Source organism: Apostichopus japonicus, chromosome 7 (genome assembly GCF_037975245.1).
Source record: "Apostichopus japonicus isolate 1M-3 chromosome 7, ASM3797524v1, whole genome shotgun sequence".
In the NCBI taxonomy this organism is placed as follows: domain Eukaryota; kingdom Metazoa; phylum Echinodermata; class Holothuroidea; order Aspidochirotida; family Stichopodidae; genus Apostichopus; species Apostichopus japonicus.
In genome coordinates, this window is record NC_092567.1 from 1,587,435 (window position 1) to 1,605,936 (window position 18,502).

Sequence of the window (18,502 nt, forward strand, 5' to 3'; positions counted from 1 at the left end):
AAACCCTACGCTCGATATTTTGCCCGAAGCCCAAGGCAGCAAACTGTGAGCACTGCGCGCGGATCGCACTGATTTATTTTCCTTCCTGATAAAACAGATGAATAAAGTCCAGCCCCCCCCCCCCTCCGTTGAGAGAGTGTCACACAAACTGACATGTATGCAGTTTTTTGGACCCAGAAGGTTCGAATGACTGATTAAATAGCTTCAAATTGTTATCAATAAATTTGCTCACTAAAATTTCGCATCGTAGAGCATCTCTGACGGGCCGGACGCAACCCTGCGGCGGGCCCGACTGTGGCCCGCGGGCCGTTATAAGGTTATACCCTGTTATAAGGTAAATGCATGCATCGCAAGAAGGTAAGAGTTGGAAAGACGTTGAAGCTTAATGTTGGTCCTTTCCACACCACCCTTCTTCCAAACTCCAACCTCTTGCCAACCCCCACATTTTTTAAACTCCCAACCTTTCCACCTACCCTTCAGGGTTTTCATTTCTGCTGCTTATTCCCAACCCCATCTCTTCCCAACCCACACCATTCTGACACCCATTTCTCGTAATTGAACCATTTTTGGAAACTGTCCGACTGGATTACAATTCAGAATTGTACCAAACTAAGTTATAATACTGATAGTACTGGTGCTTACATAAACAAAATAATTGTTTACATGACCCAAAATCAAAATAAAATACAGCATACAAATAAACACTTGCAACACCACTCTAAAAAGCTACTTAGGAGAAATTAGTTTAATGTTAGATGCCAAGCTACGCAATGGTGCCTTTACTGACGTAGCAGGAATCACTCCATATAAAAAGGCAGCTAAAAATTCCCAAAATTGAAGAAGTGCCAAAGCATAATGCACATTAAAAGCATAATGTGCTTTAAATAACCTATCCACAGCCTGTATGAGATTGGTTCCTGCAGGAATTGGAATTCTATCCACCACAATGAAGAACTGCGACGGATTTAGGGCAGGACCGAGTGAAAGTATGTACGGTTGTACATACTTTTCATCTTTTCCGGCAGTAGTAGCATCAATACTCGTGCCAAGCTAGGAAGAAATGACAAAAAAAATATGTATATTTCACTCCATACTATTAAATTCACATCTGAACATTAAGCAAACTGCCAATCAGATTTTTCCATGACACTTCCAGTTTATTCATACTAGAAGAAAATTTCACACATACTAAACTTCTTACATGATCTCCCTAGAATGTCACTAAAAATTCACAAACCCTGGACAGACAACTTTACAAAATTGGTTATAACAGCCCTGGACAGACTGACAGAGTCTACCTTCAGTATCAATAACTGTATATCTCAAACACCTGAAGGGTTCATAAGTCAACCGTTTTCCATCTCTATCTTTGTTATTCCTTACTAATAATGGCATAAATAATATTGGTTGGCTTTACATTTAAAACCATTTACACCAGACAAACTTTTTCCATCTTGTTTAGCCCAGTAAATTTTGTAAAACCATAACTTTTCCATTAAATGCAGGGGTGTTTATATGGCTTTGAGCATTTATAAGGGAATATGCAGTATATTGTCATAAAATACTCACAGGTTTGTTCTGAAGGAAGTACAACAGTGCCCCTGCTCTGCTAGTGGACTGCTGCTTCTGTTTTAACATTGTCACTGACCTGTGCAGTATATATATCAATGTATATAAAGCACACATATCCTCTGAAAAGAAAATTGAGTTTGAAGTTTTAAACATAACCTCGAAGGCATAGTCTGTGGTTAATTAAATGCAATAAATCATAGTACAAGTTAATTTGAACAAATGGCACAATTCCATAAATAACCCTTTTAAATAAAATCCAGATAAGTTATACATCCAAATAAATATAAAATTCTGTATTACACAAACTACAAAGTAATTGATATATTGATTTTTTAAAGTTATGGTTCATTGCATAATTTGCCCAAATTGAGAATAAGAATAAAATTGAGAACTTTACAGCCTCTTACCAAGGGGAAATGCCCAAAACACTTTATATGTGATCACTATTTGATTGGTTAGCTAGAAAAAGGCATACAAAGAAAACTTTGAAATATGATAGCTATACTAATTTAACTTACTACTATCAGTTTCCTCAAAAGCATCAATCATATTCGCAATAGCTGGTGAGGTTTTCTTTCCTACTTCTATGACGCGGTCTCTGTATCCAGCCCACTTTGTAATGAAGTTATCGCTGGATTCCGCAAACATTAATCGAAACTCCTCGTTAATCTGGAAGAAATGTAAACATTTAATTACTGCAAATCAGAATGCTAGGAGATTTTTCTAGTATCACAATTATGAAACTTACCACATCAAATCTGAATATTGCTTCTCCAGTTATCTATTGATTGCAGTGGCGTAGGAAGGTACTTTTGAGTGGGGGGGGGGGGCTGAAGACTGATGGCCGACCTGGGGGAGGGGTCTAAGGGGAGGGGGCTCCCCCTCCCCTTTGGATTTTTTTAGCATTTCCAGGTGGCCTCAGATGCAATTTGGTGCAATATAGCACACTTCAACACCCACTCCATTTTTACAAAAATTTTGCATTTTCACCTGGCCTTAGATGCAATTTGGTGCTCCAAATGAGATTTTTTTTCTCATTTGGAAATGAAAAAGGGGTATTCTGACTTGCGAAGCGGGGGGGCGGAATGATACTTCCGCCCCCCCCCCATATTTTTCACTGGGGGGGCTGGCGCCCCCCAGCCCCCCGGTTCCTATGCCCTTGATTGATTGTATAGAAGATTATAATTATTAGAAATGCTTGATATAGCGCAATATACCAAAACCGGTCTCAATGAGCTTTACAATTAAAATTTAATACCAGTATAGTCAGGCGATACAGTCAGGAACCTGGGGGCGCACAACAACAACCTTAACCAGGGGACGGACGAGAAAGATGGGGAAATGAATGAAAACTGCCTTTTCACACTTCTCTTCGCGAATAGTGTTCACTGAAAAAATAAACTAGTCAATATTGCCACGGACTAACGTTAAATTAGTCTTTAACGTTAGTCAATGCACCAGGACTAGCAAAAATCTTCGTTTCATCGCTGCTTCTTAGTTAGTTTACACTGACTAAGGAAAATATAATCGCAGCTTAGTCGGTGGCGACGGACTAAGGTATTTTAACCCATGGACTAAGAACGATACGGACACCCGATTTACGCCATAATCGTAGCTTAGTCGGTGTCTACGGACTAATGTATTTTAACCCAATTCGATTCACTTCAATTTGGAAACCGTGAGGCAACGGCAGCTTGCTGGGCTTGGCATAGTTTCATACGATCACTCTAAGCAACTTTCAACCGTAAATCACCCAAGAAGGTCTTTAGAAGAATGGAGGTATTAACTGCATCATCGGTCTACCTGTTATTCCTTTATAACTAGAAGGTAAAATTAAAGTTAATTGTTAGGCCACTGGCACTAGTACTGTATTATGGTTAGTGTAACGCTACCGTTGTCACGTTGGCGTTTCGCAATACACAAGTGCAATGACAATGAGTAGCCTATAGGCTTCTACTGGGTACTGCAGTGCATTCTCAACACTAAAGTGTGCATTCTAAACACCAATTAACAATGTGTTATGTGTGTATTGGGCTAGATTGAACAGTGGCACATAATCTTCTAATTTATTCCCAAACAAATGCTGGAACTATAAGGCTCAATAGTTTATTTGAAGTCTACACTCATTTGGTAAAGATTTCCTGTAATTTCCCATGTGAATCTAAATGGGTAGGCTTTGTGATATTGAATAAGCAAGGCTAGACCTTCAAACGTACAGTCACAGTCGGCTGAACACATGTTGCGACATTCCTTCACGGTCGACTTGCTTACTGTAAGAAGTATTAACCGTTTTTTTTTCTCAGGAAAGCTTGATAGTCTGAAGTTATTATAACATGTGCTTTTAGTATACTGCCAAAAGAGTAAGTTGCTGTATTTGTATTGATATTTTATGTAGAAGTAACGGAAAATTTAGTACGTTTAGTTTGGTCTAATTGCACGTTTTTTTACTGTCCAATGTAGTGCAGGGTTCACTTGCGCGAATTCAAATTATTCTGTTTATGTGTATGTATATGCATCGATTCTTAGATTTCTTAGATAATTATGCCCATCAGTTGTATCTGAAGCCCTAACCAACATTTTCCAGTAGGTTTCAAGTGGTTACCTCATGAGCTGACCTAGGTCAGCCTTGAGGGGTCAAATATAGATCACTGGCAGGGGTACCCCACCACCAATAATTACTGGCAATGGCCATTTGTTGCTCTTGGGGCCATACCTGACATATTGTACTTACTTTGATGTGTTACCATGACAACTGATCTAGGTTAGCTATCAGGTGACTTTAAAATTGCTCTCCCAGCCACACCCACCACAGTCGGTTTGCCAGTCGTCTGGTTTCATATACAGGAATGCACTGTGAACATTGTGATGTACAAGGCAATTGGTTACCTTCCCAGCTAACCAAACCCTCTGGGATCCCGGTCTATTGGGATCATTATTATCATGATTAACATAATTATTAAGTTTTGAGAAATAACTTGGTGTTATGCTGTGCAAAGCTAATAATAATTTGGTAAAGCTGCTATTCCTGGCTTATAATTTGAGGGACCTAGATTTAAATGTATACCTCCCAATATGTTATAAAATTTTAAGGTAAATGTATGTTTATGATAATGTGAGTTATCATGTGCTATATCTGTATCTCTGCTTACACGTATATCATATTTTCTGTTCACAGGTCAATAATGGTGCAGATTTTGGCTTCCTGAAGACAAGTGGGAGGCCATTTGTAGTTAAGAGAAACACTCTTTGTTCGTGAAGACTTAACTGGTGTCGATTTGGGGTACCACTTTAAAAGGAAAGTCATGAGGAACCCTTGCCCAAGATCCAACTTTGCATTATTGTGCAGTGCTATACTTTTGCAATTCATGTTTGATCCATTAACTTGTCTTAACTTTGTTGGAAAAAAACTCAGATTTTCAGATTTTATTTACAGTGATTTCTTCTCTATCTGTCGAAAGTCAGCCTTTTGTAGACATCAGAAGTTTTATCAGAAATAAATACTGCCAACGTACACATTATTTGTGTTTCTTCTTCTCTCTTTTCTTTCAGTGATGCTAGTCAGTGAAACTAGTCGGGTTTAATTCTTTCAGTGAATCTAGTCGGTGCAACTAGTCAGTCGATACGGACTAAGAAAGGTTAGTCGGGAGAGGCACCATCCTGACTAATGTAAAACCTGCTATAAACTAGTCGGTGGCTCATATAAATTAGTCGGTAAAGACCGACTAATGTCACCAACTAATGTAACTGACTAATATACATTTACCGCCTAAGAAATTGTTGATCGACTAAGCTGACGGACTAAGATGACCGACTAAGAAATCCAACTGACTAAGGAATAAATTAGTCGGTATAGCAACTGACCAAGGCTATGTTAGTCGGGAGAGGCACCAGATGGACTAACGTTATGTTAGTCGGTGAACCAATTTAAGTTTTCAGTGTTCAGAGAACCAGACATGGGTGACTCCCATGCAGGCAGCCAGGTACATCATGTCATGTAACACTTGCTTTTCCTGTCAATTGTGAAAAATGGACAATGGTTCGTAGGGCTGGCATTTTTGACAAGACATCTAAAAACTGAAACTTACCAAATTAGGCATATCCTGAAATCTGGGAAACTTCTGTAAAATTTCCGTAATTGTCTTACTGCCTGATTCCATCCACTGCCTTCTGTAGTGGTGAGTGTCCTTAAAGAAGTTGAGATGCTTAGATGGATTCTCACTAGGAACTGAGTATTTCATCCAATTAACCTAAACAATCAAATATAATTATAAAATCAGGTTACAATTTGTTACACCAGTGGTTGCCCTACTGCAACATCAATCACAGTTGGGCTTCACTACTACATCAATTATGAAGAGTCAATAGTACCACTGCCTCATCAACGGATCAATAAGAATTGCTCTCACTGCTCCATCAATCAGACTTGGTCTTACTGCTCCATCAAGCACAGTTGGTCTCATGGAAAACATTTAACAAGGGGGCTTTAATATAAACTCAGAACCTGCATTATCATGAAAAATTTATAAATTTACTTCGTTCCCCACTTACCTGTCTCCCCACAACCTATGCACCGCATTCTACCGTGTCTAGAATGCCCTGGTAATCTTTTAACACTGTACACCCTCACTGGCCCTAATGGCCTCTCTTCATTTTTCTACCCACAAAGTGTCTCACTGTGTTTTTCGGAGTTAGAAAAATTTATAATTATAATTTTTCATTTTGTCCATAAATATTGGCATTCTTTGGTGCTTATAATTTACTTTTCTCTAATTTACTCCAATTTTCCTAATTTCCTAAACTTACCTATTGGCACCTTTCCATTCGGACTATCGTGGTGCCGTTAAACTTTGCCGTTAAACTCCGAACAAACAAACATAATTTAAAGGAATTTGAAATTTGTCTCAGTAATGCCTCGAATTTTTCTTTGTTTCTGCCTTAATGTTAAGTGCTGCCAAACCAATAGATATACCAGTAACTTTATTCATACCAATTTTTTTAATACTGATAAACCTAAAACATCAAAAATTCTTTACATGATAAACAATTTGATAAAATATCTACCTTATCCATGATTTCATCCGTCTCTTCAGCAAGAGAATGACCAGGCCCATCTGGATTAGATGCAGATACAAGACCTTTTCGTTGCCGCATATGGTCAGCTTGCGGTTTAGTTGAGCGGATATTTTTGAGTCTATACTCGAGGAATCCCTGCCCATTGCTGTAATAATGCTCCTGTAACAAAATATATTTATATTCTAATATTAGGGATGCACCAGAACCAGATTTTTAAGTTCCGGTCGGAACCAGAACTAGCGGAACTGGAACTTTTTACATTTGTTAGTTAGAGTGAAATATGTATGACTGATTTAACTGTAAAATATTGAGAAACATGTCTAAAACAATATCAGTCATGTCACTATGTGCATTGAAACATGATTTTCAAACCATTTTTCAATATAATTATCCTTAAGTTAGTGCATACAGTACACTTGATTAGACACTTTCACTATTGACAGCAAGTTTGTCTCGACTGCAAAGAAGGAACAAATCATACATCACTCTGCGGCCGTTGTCGTAGGCGTCAACAAAAGGTTAACCTTGACTTTAACCTTGGGTTAGCAAATATGCTAAAAAATAAATAAACAAGCAGCTTGTTATTATTTATACCGATGATGTTGCTAAGGCCTACCCTTTCATTTAATATTGTCGATGAGTGGGGACGTTTTAAGAGGAATGACGTCGTCTTAAAAGAGAATAATGTTACATAATATTCACATTAGTTAACTGAAATATTGCTATTTTTAACCTATTTATTACTTTCTTGGTTTTGGTGGTTCCGGCCAGAACCACAAAAAATTCCAGCCAGAGCCAGAAATTTAAAAAATGGCGAGTTCTACTGCATCCTAATTTTAAGAAGCTTGATAAGCACCTTTCGGCACACTGACAAATTCATGCAGGGTATTTACACTAGTAACTTTGGTAAAAGATTTATCAGCCAAAACAGTACATAACCATGGCTTTACAAAAATATGCTACGATGCATTTTTGTAATTGCAGTAAAATGAACACACACAGAAAGTATATAAACTTTAATATTGAAAGGCTGTTTATAAATATGCATAACTAGAATTAAGAATTTCCTATTATGGGGTTAGAACAAACTGGATTACGGTCAAATAAAATGTTTATAGTACTTACATGCCCTTTCATTCCTGGTGTTGTGTCTTGCAGGGTGGGGAATACCGTCACAATCTCCATGGCAAGAGTGGTTTTTTGGTTAGTTGTTGGATACCTTTAAATGTGAAATATATTATTGTTGTATTAAACATTTAGTGATGGGAAAACAAATAGACAAAGGTAGTTCAGATTTCGTGTTTACAAGCTCTATAGCCAAAATCACGTTAAGCCCGCCCACTATGCATTTGAATGAGATTCAACATTTTTACACCATATTTCAATCAGATTGGTTATGTTAAACCAGTTATGTTAAACCCCGTCCCTTCATTAATATGCATGACATCATGACCAGTTATGTTAAACCCCGCCCCTTCATTAATATGCATGACATCATTACCAAAAAACAATAGGGCACATTTTCAAATGGCCTCTCTCTGTATAACAACACATGAACCAGATCTAGAGATATCGTGTTTACAAGCTAGGCATAACATACTTACACATGAGGGATAGGTTTCTGATGGTGATAGCATCTGAACCAAAAAACTAAACATTTAATATACACAAATGAGATCAACATAAAGCAATGGACTACAACAAAATACGTACAAACCACATTTCTCGACTAGACAACCCACTGCTATGCGCACAAGAATGCGTCGTTGACGGGTGGAAAGAACCTTGTTAGTTTCCAAAACCTGTGCTACCTCTTTGCCCTCAGAATGCTTGGTGATGGTCTCTTTGAAACCAAAGTTCTGAAAAAATTATGGTAAACAATTAGAAACTACTGGATCATACACTACTCAGTGTTTCTCCACTTGCGGCACATGCACCACTTGTGGCACATTGAGGATCCCAAAGTGGCGCAATGAACTTTGTCAAGCAAACAAATAATCGCTTCAGAATAAGAAGGAAAAAATGAAGAATAGAAAGTAAACCAGTTAAGTACAAATTTAAGAGCTCAATACACGTAATCTGATCACGTGCCACGCGACCGGTGCGACTACAGGACCAAAATGTTTTCTAGATGGGTAATTGCATAAGTATATAGAAGAGGGGTGCAGGGTAAAGTGACTCAACTACTGTAGAGCTGAGAATTAGGCTATTTTTCTGGCAAAAGTTGCTGCAGTTACCTGCTAATAAAATAATACATATCTAGCAGTACTTACTGTTATAGTAGCAGAGCTGTAACTGGCATTAAACTCTGAACACCCTTTTGACATATCACTTCTCTGCTTACATGGGGTTGATGATGAATTTGGAGAAAAGTCTTCTGGGGTCACAAGTGTGTCACTGTCTGATGCAGTAGAGGAACTCTGTTAACAAAATTGCAATGTTTGGTAAATATAATTTAAAAACAAAATAATATAAATTAAAATACATGTATGCCACAATGTAGAACTATACAACTAAATAGAGGTGATCAAACAGAATGATGAGAATTGTGAATTATGCATTTTCTAAACAACATTTGTTTTAAGTACCATTACAGTTTTAGTCTTGAACATACACAAATGAACTTACCAAAGACGATTCAGTGTTATCATCAATACATAGTTGCCTGATGAGAATGTGCAGCTTTCTTCGCACCCCAAAGGAAGTTACTCCCACTTCACGTAGGTCTGCTTCGACCATGGTCTTCAACACTTCTATGTCAACATCATTATCTAATAAAGTAAGAAAAAAATACTGAAATAAGGTAAAGAGAGGATAAAAGGAAGAGCTTAAATTAGATTTTCAAGACCACAATTAAAAAGAATGCATAATATGGGGAGAGGGAAATTTCCTGAGAAGATGTTATTTATAGAATCACGAAAATGTAAAGCATTCTCTGTAGTCTGCATAAAGAGGACAGATAAGGAAATAATTGACCGACAACATGGAGCTACTGCACGTGCACACATATGAGGGTACCAAGAAGTACACCTTACACGCTCTGACACTATTAAACATTTACTAAACTGTGTACATGGAATAAAAGAATCAAATCCTCTACCTGGCCAAATATCAATTACATTGTTTCCCATTTTTCAGAACTATTAAACCTTGATTCCCAACATTTTGTTATAAATGAATATACAAATAGACATTATTAATGTTTTTAAGTTTTAAGTTTGTTGAACAATTTAGAAAATGATAGTTCAGGTACTGTTGTTAGCGGACAATATCCAGTTCCGCGAAAAATTATTACTTTTATTTTACTTGAAGTGTGTACACGTTTAGTGAATTTACTGTACTCACAGCTCTATTATACAGTACTGTGGGCATTATCTTACCTACAATGATTGAAGGTGTATCTGGGACACAAATATGATGGCGAAGTGTCTTCATATGAAGTCAACTTCGTTAACGGATGAAAGTCTACAAGGTTCTTCAACGTCACAACAGAATATTCTGGATCAAGTGTTTTAATTTCATATGCATGAAAGTGTGAGGAAAAACCATGTGTACAGCACTTAGCAACAACAAAGAATACTGAATTGTGGGTAGGCTCCTGCACCAAGATATGGCTAATGCAACTGAATTGTGGGATTTCTTGTATCAGTCCTGTTGCTAGAAACAAGTTTGGTTTGTACTGGGTTCCGTACAGTGTCACTTGGCTTGCAACAAAAATCTCTTCATCTTCAGCCAGTTGCAAGGTTTCTGCAATTACACCACTGCCGTTTAATAATCCTATGGGAGTCATATTTCCACCCAAACATTCAAAGTCATGTCTGAGGCCATTTCCCGACCATGCTGCACACTGCATAATTTGATGTTTATATGCAATCGATTTGCATATATTTTTAAAATTGCAGTTGATTGAGGCTACTTTTTTGCTAAAAGCATGTTTCATTTCGTATTTGAGACACTGTAGCGATGTCAAAGGCCCAGAAACTCTAATACATGTTGGATAATGGACCATATGATGGTGCTTATTGATCATATTTTGATCAGGAAATTTGAGCTTGAACTGACAGTGATGATCGTGAATAAGGTGCTTTAAGTAAACAGTCTGCTCGTTATACACTGACGGAGCAAAAATGACATCCATACACCGTAGCAATAACAAAAGAAGCTCATAATGTTCGTTGTCATGTGGAATTTTATCACCAATTAGAAGAGGTAGCATCCTTGTGAAGCACCACATCTGAACAGCTTTTTGACCTAATTTATGGTCAGAGAGATTTCTCAGTCGCTCAGGCAAAACTATGGATGGTTTATTTTTCCGGTCGTTAAATGAATAATGAAAGGAACTTAACCGCTGATTGAACTCGTGAACAGTTAAAAATCTGTTGATGCAAATGAACTGTCGAAGCAATAACTTGACTTCATACGGGCAAACACCTTCTAACATGTCGTGCATTATGTCAAAGTTAAAGTTAGTGGAACTATGAAAATTACGCAAAGAATCTAATGGGCAAGCTCGTTTGACACCAGTTGTGTTATCACCATTTCTTGTTTGAGATGCTATTTCTACATCACTATCATGGGAATCCATTGTTCTTTGCTGAAAATCATCTTCATTAAAATGATGTTGAATACCTTCACGAGTTGCATAGCACAACCTACACAGTTTATTTGCAGAAGGAGACAAAAACCCAAGAATATCATGTGCTGCCAGTGTGTCTGCACATAGAGAAACTAAACTGCCATGAATAGTACGCATCCTATCACCGATTAAAAGCTGAACACCATCATCACTTTTAAAAGAATTCATTTCCTTAACAAATGGCCTCAAGATTGGTTCAAAACCATATCGTTTAACGTCTGTGCTATAAGCTGCTGCAAGTAAATAAATACTGTTCATTGTGCAATTCATACGTTTTGGTAAATTTTGAATTGAATAATAGAACATTCCAAGTTTATGGACACCAGCTTTACTACCTATTGGATTGGTCACTTCTACGTCATCATAGAATATTTGGAAGCGAAGAGCATTCGGGTAATCTCTAAATAATCCATGCTGTTTATATTGTGAGCCATCTTGATAGCCCCTCAATAAACCATTGATAGAGTGCTCTTCATTTTCAATGAGATTCATTACTGGTCTTTTGAGAATTAACTTTAGAACTTCAGTGACAGGTATGTACTGGAAAGTATCTGTTACTATTTGCTGCCTTACATCACCAGTTTTTCGATCGATAACTTGATCAAAACGTGTTCCCAATGCGTATTGAGCTGGCTCCACCAACATTAAATGTTCAATCATATAATTTGATTGTTGCTTAATTGTTTCTATCTCAGTGAATGGATTTTGACATGAGGTGAATTTGGTGAAAAGATCAACCACATCAGCAGCATTGGTATCAATTCCATGGTTTTCCATAACCTTACACACATCACGTTTCAAGGACGAAATTGCATATTGAACATATCATTGGTTCCACTTATTACATTTTGTATTGATGTATATGGCAAGGAGGTTGAAGCTCTCAATTTGATAATCATAGAAACAGCAAGTTGTTTCAGTGAATTGGGATCATATACAGGTTCTTGTTCAGCAACATCTGGTTCCAGTATATCAACATCCATATCATAATTTTCTTGACCCTCTTCATACTGCATATCATTTTGATCTACAAGAAGCTCATCATTCAAAACGTGTTGTTCATGATCTTCAGCATGAGGTGCATGTGTCATTCTAATGTGTCGCAAAAAAGAATTCATTAAGGTAAATGTCTTCAAACAGCCATCTTGGCCACATATAAGGATTTGCCCAGAGCCTCCAACTGGATGCAATGCATGCAAATGATATGCCAGCTCTCTAGTACCCCCCAAAATATGTTCTTGGCATAAAACACAAGTATATCCCATTCTCGCAGTTGCAGTGAACTTCTTTTACAGTAATTTAGTTAAGTGTTAATAGTCACTAAACACTACGCTGAAAGATACTGAAGTATTTGCTATTAAAATCCGAAGAATTCATGTATTTTCTGTACTTGAATGTTATTTGCTGTGTTGTGCATTCCTTAGAATTGTGATGCCATGGTGTGTTCTGAAAAGAGAGTGTAACATAAATAAAAGAATTCTCATATTCTTGCATTTTGTTTAGCAATCTGTATTGTTAGCATTGCTAGTGTGATAATCACCTATAATAAAGTCTTGATTACTGTACATTAAATTTCTGCAAGTACAGAACTGGATAAATATGAATATAACATTACTGTATGCACTGCACAGTACCATCTAGCAAAGAGTATGTGCCAACTTCAATGTTGACTAGACTATGTTTTGAAATTTTGTACGCACATGTACAGTATATCAAAGAGAAAAACAGGAACATAAAAATTTACAGTACAATACTGTAGAATTATAATATGTATGCACCTAGAGATAGCGTAATTTGGTAGTTGAAATTCTATTACTTTCTTACTGTTAGTTCATAAAATATACATCTATTTAAGATGGGTATGGAAATGTGTTATTATTTTTGTTTGCTACTAATTTGATGTGTTAGGCATTTATTTGAAACATATTCAAAGAAAAAGTTTTTTCCAGTACTTTTCTTTTAAATCACAATAAAAGAAGTGAAAAATCTAGTATTTCTCCTTTAACTCTTATGTTAAGTGACCTAACCAAGTGACCAAGTAGAAACCGTACTGAGCCCTATAGCACCAGTGCCTAACGGCCTGGTAAATAGCCACTACCTTTTCACTTAGGCTAAGTAAACTTGTATGCAGCCAGCAGGGTAGGAATAAATTTTCTTTAAAAAAAATCATTTATTTAGGCTTAACGTTAGGGGCCTAATATTAGGCTAAGCCTATTTTCGTTTTAACCAGCACCCATTAATTTAAAAAAAAAATTTTTGTTTAACCTAAAGTTGGCACTCTCTGACTAGGCTAGCCTAACTTAGTAAAATTTAGTAAAATTTTACTAGGACTACACTACTCGTAACCAGTGCCACAATAGACGTAGTATGGTCACTTCGAAGTTCGGACACCTAAGCCTTGAAACACCCCAAAACTAAATCTTCTCGTATAAATCACATGAAAATATACTGGACATGGTGGGAGAAATATGTTATAGTAAGATACACGGCCTAACTTTCTTTCCTGCAAACTGTTTTTACTTTGTATTCCAAGAAGATTCTTCGTTATTGTGGAACTGGTATTTCTTTGCTAGAGTATTGTGAAGTTCGGACACCCAACCTACAGTGTTGCGCTGGTGATAAAATTGGTGGCGCAGTTGCTCTTTCAGTAATTATAACAGACTTCATAGATCTCCGTCATTTTATTGACAAATATGTAAGTACTTTCTTGCACACGGGTCATTTTGGAGAGAAAATAACTGTAGCTTTATAGTGTTTGGTGAAATTTGGCTCTTCCTGTAGGATTTCATGGTGAAATCGTGTATTTCTTAGGGTGTCCGAACTTGGCAATACTGACTATACATGTACGACAGTCTGACAGTAGTGTAGCCTAGGCCCCAAACTTGGCCATAGTATTTCTATACTAGGCTATAGCCTACTGTACTACAACTGTACTAGGCATAGCCTAGTATAATATTTGTTAATAGACACTCTCTCTATGACTGAGTATAACTATGAGTATGAATCGATTAAAAACTGCTTTTTAATATTACCTTCGAGCAATGATATAACTTCTTCCGCAAATCCTTTACTTGCCAAACACGTTCTCAATGTTTCTGCCATTATATTCTCGTGGAAACTTAAAAGCGGCTAGTTTTTAAGAAGCGTATATTCCCTCGGTTGTTCGTCTAAGATGGACTTTCGATTCAACGTACGCGGGCAAATGTAGATTAGGAACACGTCATTGATTTGGACAGACCGGATTGGTTAAACCGTTCAGTCTTTGCATGGACTGAAATAAAATTGAGCACGTGACAAAATACAATGATGTTATTGGGTATTGCATTCAGTCTATTGCAGGCTGAATTTCGTTCGGAACCAATTCCAGTCTTAACGTCTGGAAATCGGTCTTATGGACTGAAATAAATTTCAGTCAAACCTTAGACTGAAATTTCAGTCTAAGAATTTAAGAGAGTATATATATATATATATATATATATATATATGTTTCAATATCTTATTTTTCATTCCTTCCTTTCTTTAATTACTTCCATTTTAGAGATATGTCATATCTAAAGAACAAATGAATAGTGCAGGTTTTTAAGAACTATATTTCAGATATACTAAGAAAGTTAAAGTAACTACAGATGTTAGTTACCCATAATATATGGGTGGAGGCACGTGAGTAAAGTTAACTATTAGTAGTTTGTAGTTTACATTTTGTACAATTTTGTTGACGTTTTTATTCTGTATGAATATGTACTACTTTCGGCTCTTCATTTGACGCCATTTGTGAACAGTCTAAAACGTTTGTAAAGATAAGCGTGAATGACAAATGTGATTCCGGGCGGGAGAACTACAGGTCGGAATGTAAAGTTGCACCAATGAACTGAAAACTGAGTCATCAAAGAGCTTGGCGAAGTTTCAACGAATGGAGTTGGGCGTATTGTGCACGGTTAAAACAGGTTTAAATCGCTTGATTTTAAATGTTATTGAAATATGATCAATGTATCTATGTAATGAGATTTGCTGTAAACAAAGCAGTCTCTTAGTATTTTACCACAATAATGTGTTTTATTCCTCGATAAAGTCGTTACGTTTACACAGGCGGTGTATATTTAACGCGTATGATCATAAACACTTACTTATTGCTTGTATCCAAAATTATAGTTTACATATAACAATTTAAACTGAACGTGAAGTTACCATCATGTGGCTAAGGTAAATTGCACCATTTTATAAAGGAGGATATGTTTCATATCTGAACGTTCTTCTTATACGACACGGCTTTAACGTGCTACGTACAGTAAATCAATAAATCAACGGATTTCGTGTTTCAAAGAGAATTAGTTAATGGCTGCTTCCTCTTCACCAATGCTTCTTACATGTTGCCTGTTCTAATTTACGTTAATAGATGCAAAGAGTGCATCATTTACTGTGTGAATTTTTTTGGTTGCTTTTTATTTTCATCAATACAATTATAAAACCTATCATCAATGGTACAAGATTCATCAGACCAAACATTGATGTCTGAAAAATATCATAAAGCAGGTTTCACAAGACAACCACATTAACATCACTACTTGAAAAAAATAAATAACTGGACAATTTGTCATTATTCCTTCGCTACCTTTCCTTGGCGGAAAAGAACGATATCACAAAGCACGACTCAATTAATAGTCTGTTTGCAGAAACGCTTCGGGTTTGCGTGATTAATCATATTAGTACCTAAATCGAATGTAGGCATTGCATGGTAACAATGTGTTTGGTGAATTTGCTGCAGAAAAACTCGCGCCGGTTTCCCTGCAGCAAAAAAGTAACGATGGAATCGTTAAGGTCTCAATAGCAACCAATAATCCATACTTCATATAAGCAGTACACAAGTATTTGGCTGCATTTGCAAATAATTAGTAAATTTGTCCATTTTCTTTGATGAAAAAATGATTGTAACTACCAAAATTAAAATGATTGTAACTTAAAAAAACATTGTAAACTATGGGTACTTGTCAAGATAGTCTCTTCGTAGTGTTCGATTCTGACACTATATACCAGGCGCACACCATCTATAGATATTTCAGTCAGTACCGGACACAACTAAGGGGAACATGTTGTTTCGATTTGCAGTTAGTTTCTAAGACTATAAAGGAAACACTAATCCCACACGAATCGTCTCATGATATAACGAAAATTAGAACGAAGCTCTGGCGAAATTCTTCTCATTAAATGACAATTCCGAATTTATTCAATACAATTTCTGTAACACAATTCGATTCGTTTTAAGTGTAAAGACCTCAACATCAGAAATGGCCATTGCAAAGACCCTGGCTGTTCTTAATAATCGAGATTCTCTCTCTATTCTATACTCTCTGTACTTGCTGCCAGTCAAGTATACAATCCTGTTAAGATAACTTCATTAGTTCACTATTGTTTTTTCGGAACGCCCCCGTTCACCTGAGTAATTGTATTGTTCGCCATGCCCCTACCCGATTACTACGCTCTGACGTTTACAACTTGCTTCGTATCCCTAGGTTTAAAACTGAAATTGGTAAAATACGCTTTGAATATTGCGGCCCCTACTCGCTTCTCTTAAACACTCGTGGTATCACAGATCTAGCTAACTTAAAATCTAGCCTATTTCTATCTAGCCTGTTCATATTTAGCTATAACTGTTTTTCTTAACTTATCAGAAAATATCTTCACGGATTTTGTCAAGACCAATTCACCCTTAGATCCCAATTGCTCAGTCATTACCTGTATCGCTTTGATTTGCCCTGTGTCAAGCAAAGGGGACACTTGATTGAAGTTAGATTACTTGTATAATCCACTCCTGCTTCTCTGGTTTCATCGTAGACTATATATCCCTATAGTGAACCCATTGGTCATTTAATTCATTACTTTATACACAGTACGCACTGTATTGATTGTGTATAAAGAAGCTCCAAAAAGATATCTTTCGCTACTGATATTTCGGGCGATGCGCGCCTGCCACTGTGTCATGGCGTAGTCCAGGTTTCCTAACTATTGATCTGTGGTATAGAGGAGGTGAAAGATTTACTGAGATATAGTTGGGTTGGTGGTTGATCGAATTATCAATCAATTCTCAACGGGGTAACACATGCAAGTTATTGATCACTGTGTTGTAATTTCATCGGCGTGTGCTCTCCACCTATATTTGAATCAAAATGTTCATCTCTTACATAAATGAACACAGTGACCTACCATGCATGGAAGCACGGGGCATCCTCTCCACACTGGTGGTGGTGGTGTGTGTGAGGGGTGGGGGGTTCTCTGCTCTGTCGACTGGAGCGACATTAAATGAATGATGTTGTAGGACGAAATTTGGTAGAGGCTGGAGGTGTGGATGGATGGGGAGGGGGGGGGGGATGAGAAAGAGGATAGAGCAAACCCCTCTCGGGGTTATCAAATGCATTGCGACGTGCTATAAAGACGGAGAGGACTTTGGAATGTCCCAGTGAAGATGTTATATTTGATGAGATAGACGAGATGAGAGAGTTATCGTTCGAAGTAGACATGTGAAGGTCAACAAGGAGAACTATAAAGGAAAATTGATTCGATCCTCAAATCCATTCGCTCGCCTGATAACTTCCCAAAACACCAGTTAGGCCCGTATAGAACCAATTCAGACCCCCGGGCGAATTTTTTTCCCAAACAGGTTTGCAATTACGGAATTTTCAGCTAATCAGATTGCTCGTGACGTCAGCATAAATAATAACCATCGCTTGGAAGTTCGAAGACATATACTGAGTTACACACTGACACTTGATTGAGTCTAGTTAAGGGGTTTCCCTTCAAACGCCCTAACTTTACTTTTAATGCTTGGATTACATGTTGACCTCACTTATGATACATACGCTACATTCTATTTGGTTCGTGTTTACGTTATCCACGATTCGTAAGCCGTTCTATTGAAATCAGAATTCATTTCGGTGATTGGGTAGGCCTACACTAAAAGCAACTTCACGACGCGAGTTCACGAGTCTTGAGTGAATATAGTACGCAAGACAGTATAGTGTATAGTGTGATATATTTCCGTCACTGTACTGTGTACAGAGTTTAATGCTTGGATTACATGTTGACCTCACTTATGATACATACGCTACATTCTATTCGGTTCGTGTTTACGTTATCCACGTTTCGTGAACAGTTCTATTGAAATCAGAATTCGTTTCGTGGATTGGGTAGGCCTACACTAAAAGCAATTTCACTACGCGAGTTCACGAG

The 18,502-nt window shown here is 37.2% G+C and overlaps 1 protein-coding gene across 4 annotated transcripts; it reads right to left on the reverse strand.

The window, feature by feature from the left end:
- Positions 1 to 328: 328 nt before the first annotated feature.
- On the reverse strand, positions 329 to 14,740 carry LOC139970284 (uncharacterized). Of its 4 annotated transcripts, none has more exons than XM_071975962.1 (10): positions 14,314 to 14,740; positions 9,274 to 9,416; positions 8,919 to 9,065; positions 8,359 to 8,504; positions 7,771 to 7,864; positions 6,634 to 6,804; positions 5,658 to 5,819; positions 2,091 to 2,241; positions 1,570 to 1,691; positions 329 to 1,050 (listed from the first exon to the last, which is right to left on the reverse strand). In XM_071975962.1, the coding sequence occupies exons 1-10, from the start codon at positions 14,381 to 14,383 to the stop codon at positions 727 to 729; spliced, it is 1,530 nt and encodes a 509-aa protein (XP_071832063.1). In that variant the 5' UTR covers positions 14,384 to 14,740; the 3' UTR covers positions 329 to 726. The 4 variants fall into 4 exon arrangements, with proteins under 4 accessions (XP_071832063.1, XP_071832062.1, XP_071832064.1 ...); XM_071975961.1 differs by lacking the exon at positions 14,314 to 14,740 and adding an exon at positions 10,030 to 11,416; XM_071975963.1 differs by lacking the exon at positions 14,314 to 14,740 and adding an exon at positions 10,026 to 10,219.
- Between the last annotated feature and the right edge of the window lie 3,762 nt (positions 14,741 to 18,502).

Bases quoted from the DNA above. Each gene is read 5' to 3' on its own strand.
- LOC139970284 (XM_071975961.1), bottom strand. From the start codon at position 11,398: ATGCGTACTATTCATGGCAGTTTAGTTTCTCTATGTGCAGACACACTG. The intron at 1,692-2,090 runs GTAAGTTAAATT...TTTTCTTTTCAG, and splicing joins TTTTGAGGAAACTGATAGTA to AGGATATGTGTGCTTTATAT. The intron at 1,051-1,569 runs GTGAGTATTTTA...ATTTCTTCCTAG, and splicing joins ACTTCCTTCAGAACAAACCT to CTTGGCACGAGTATTGATGC.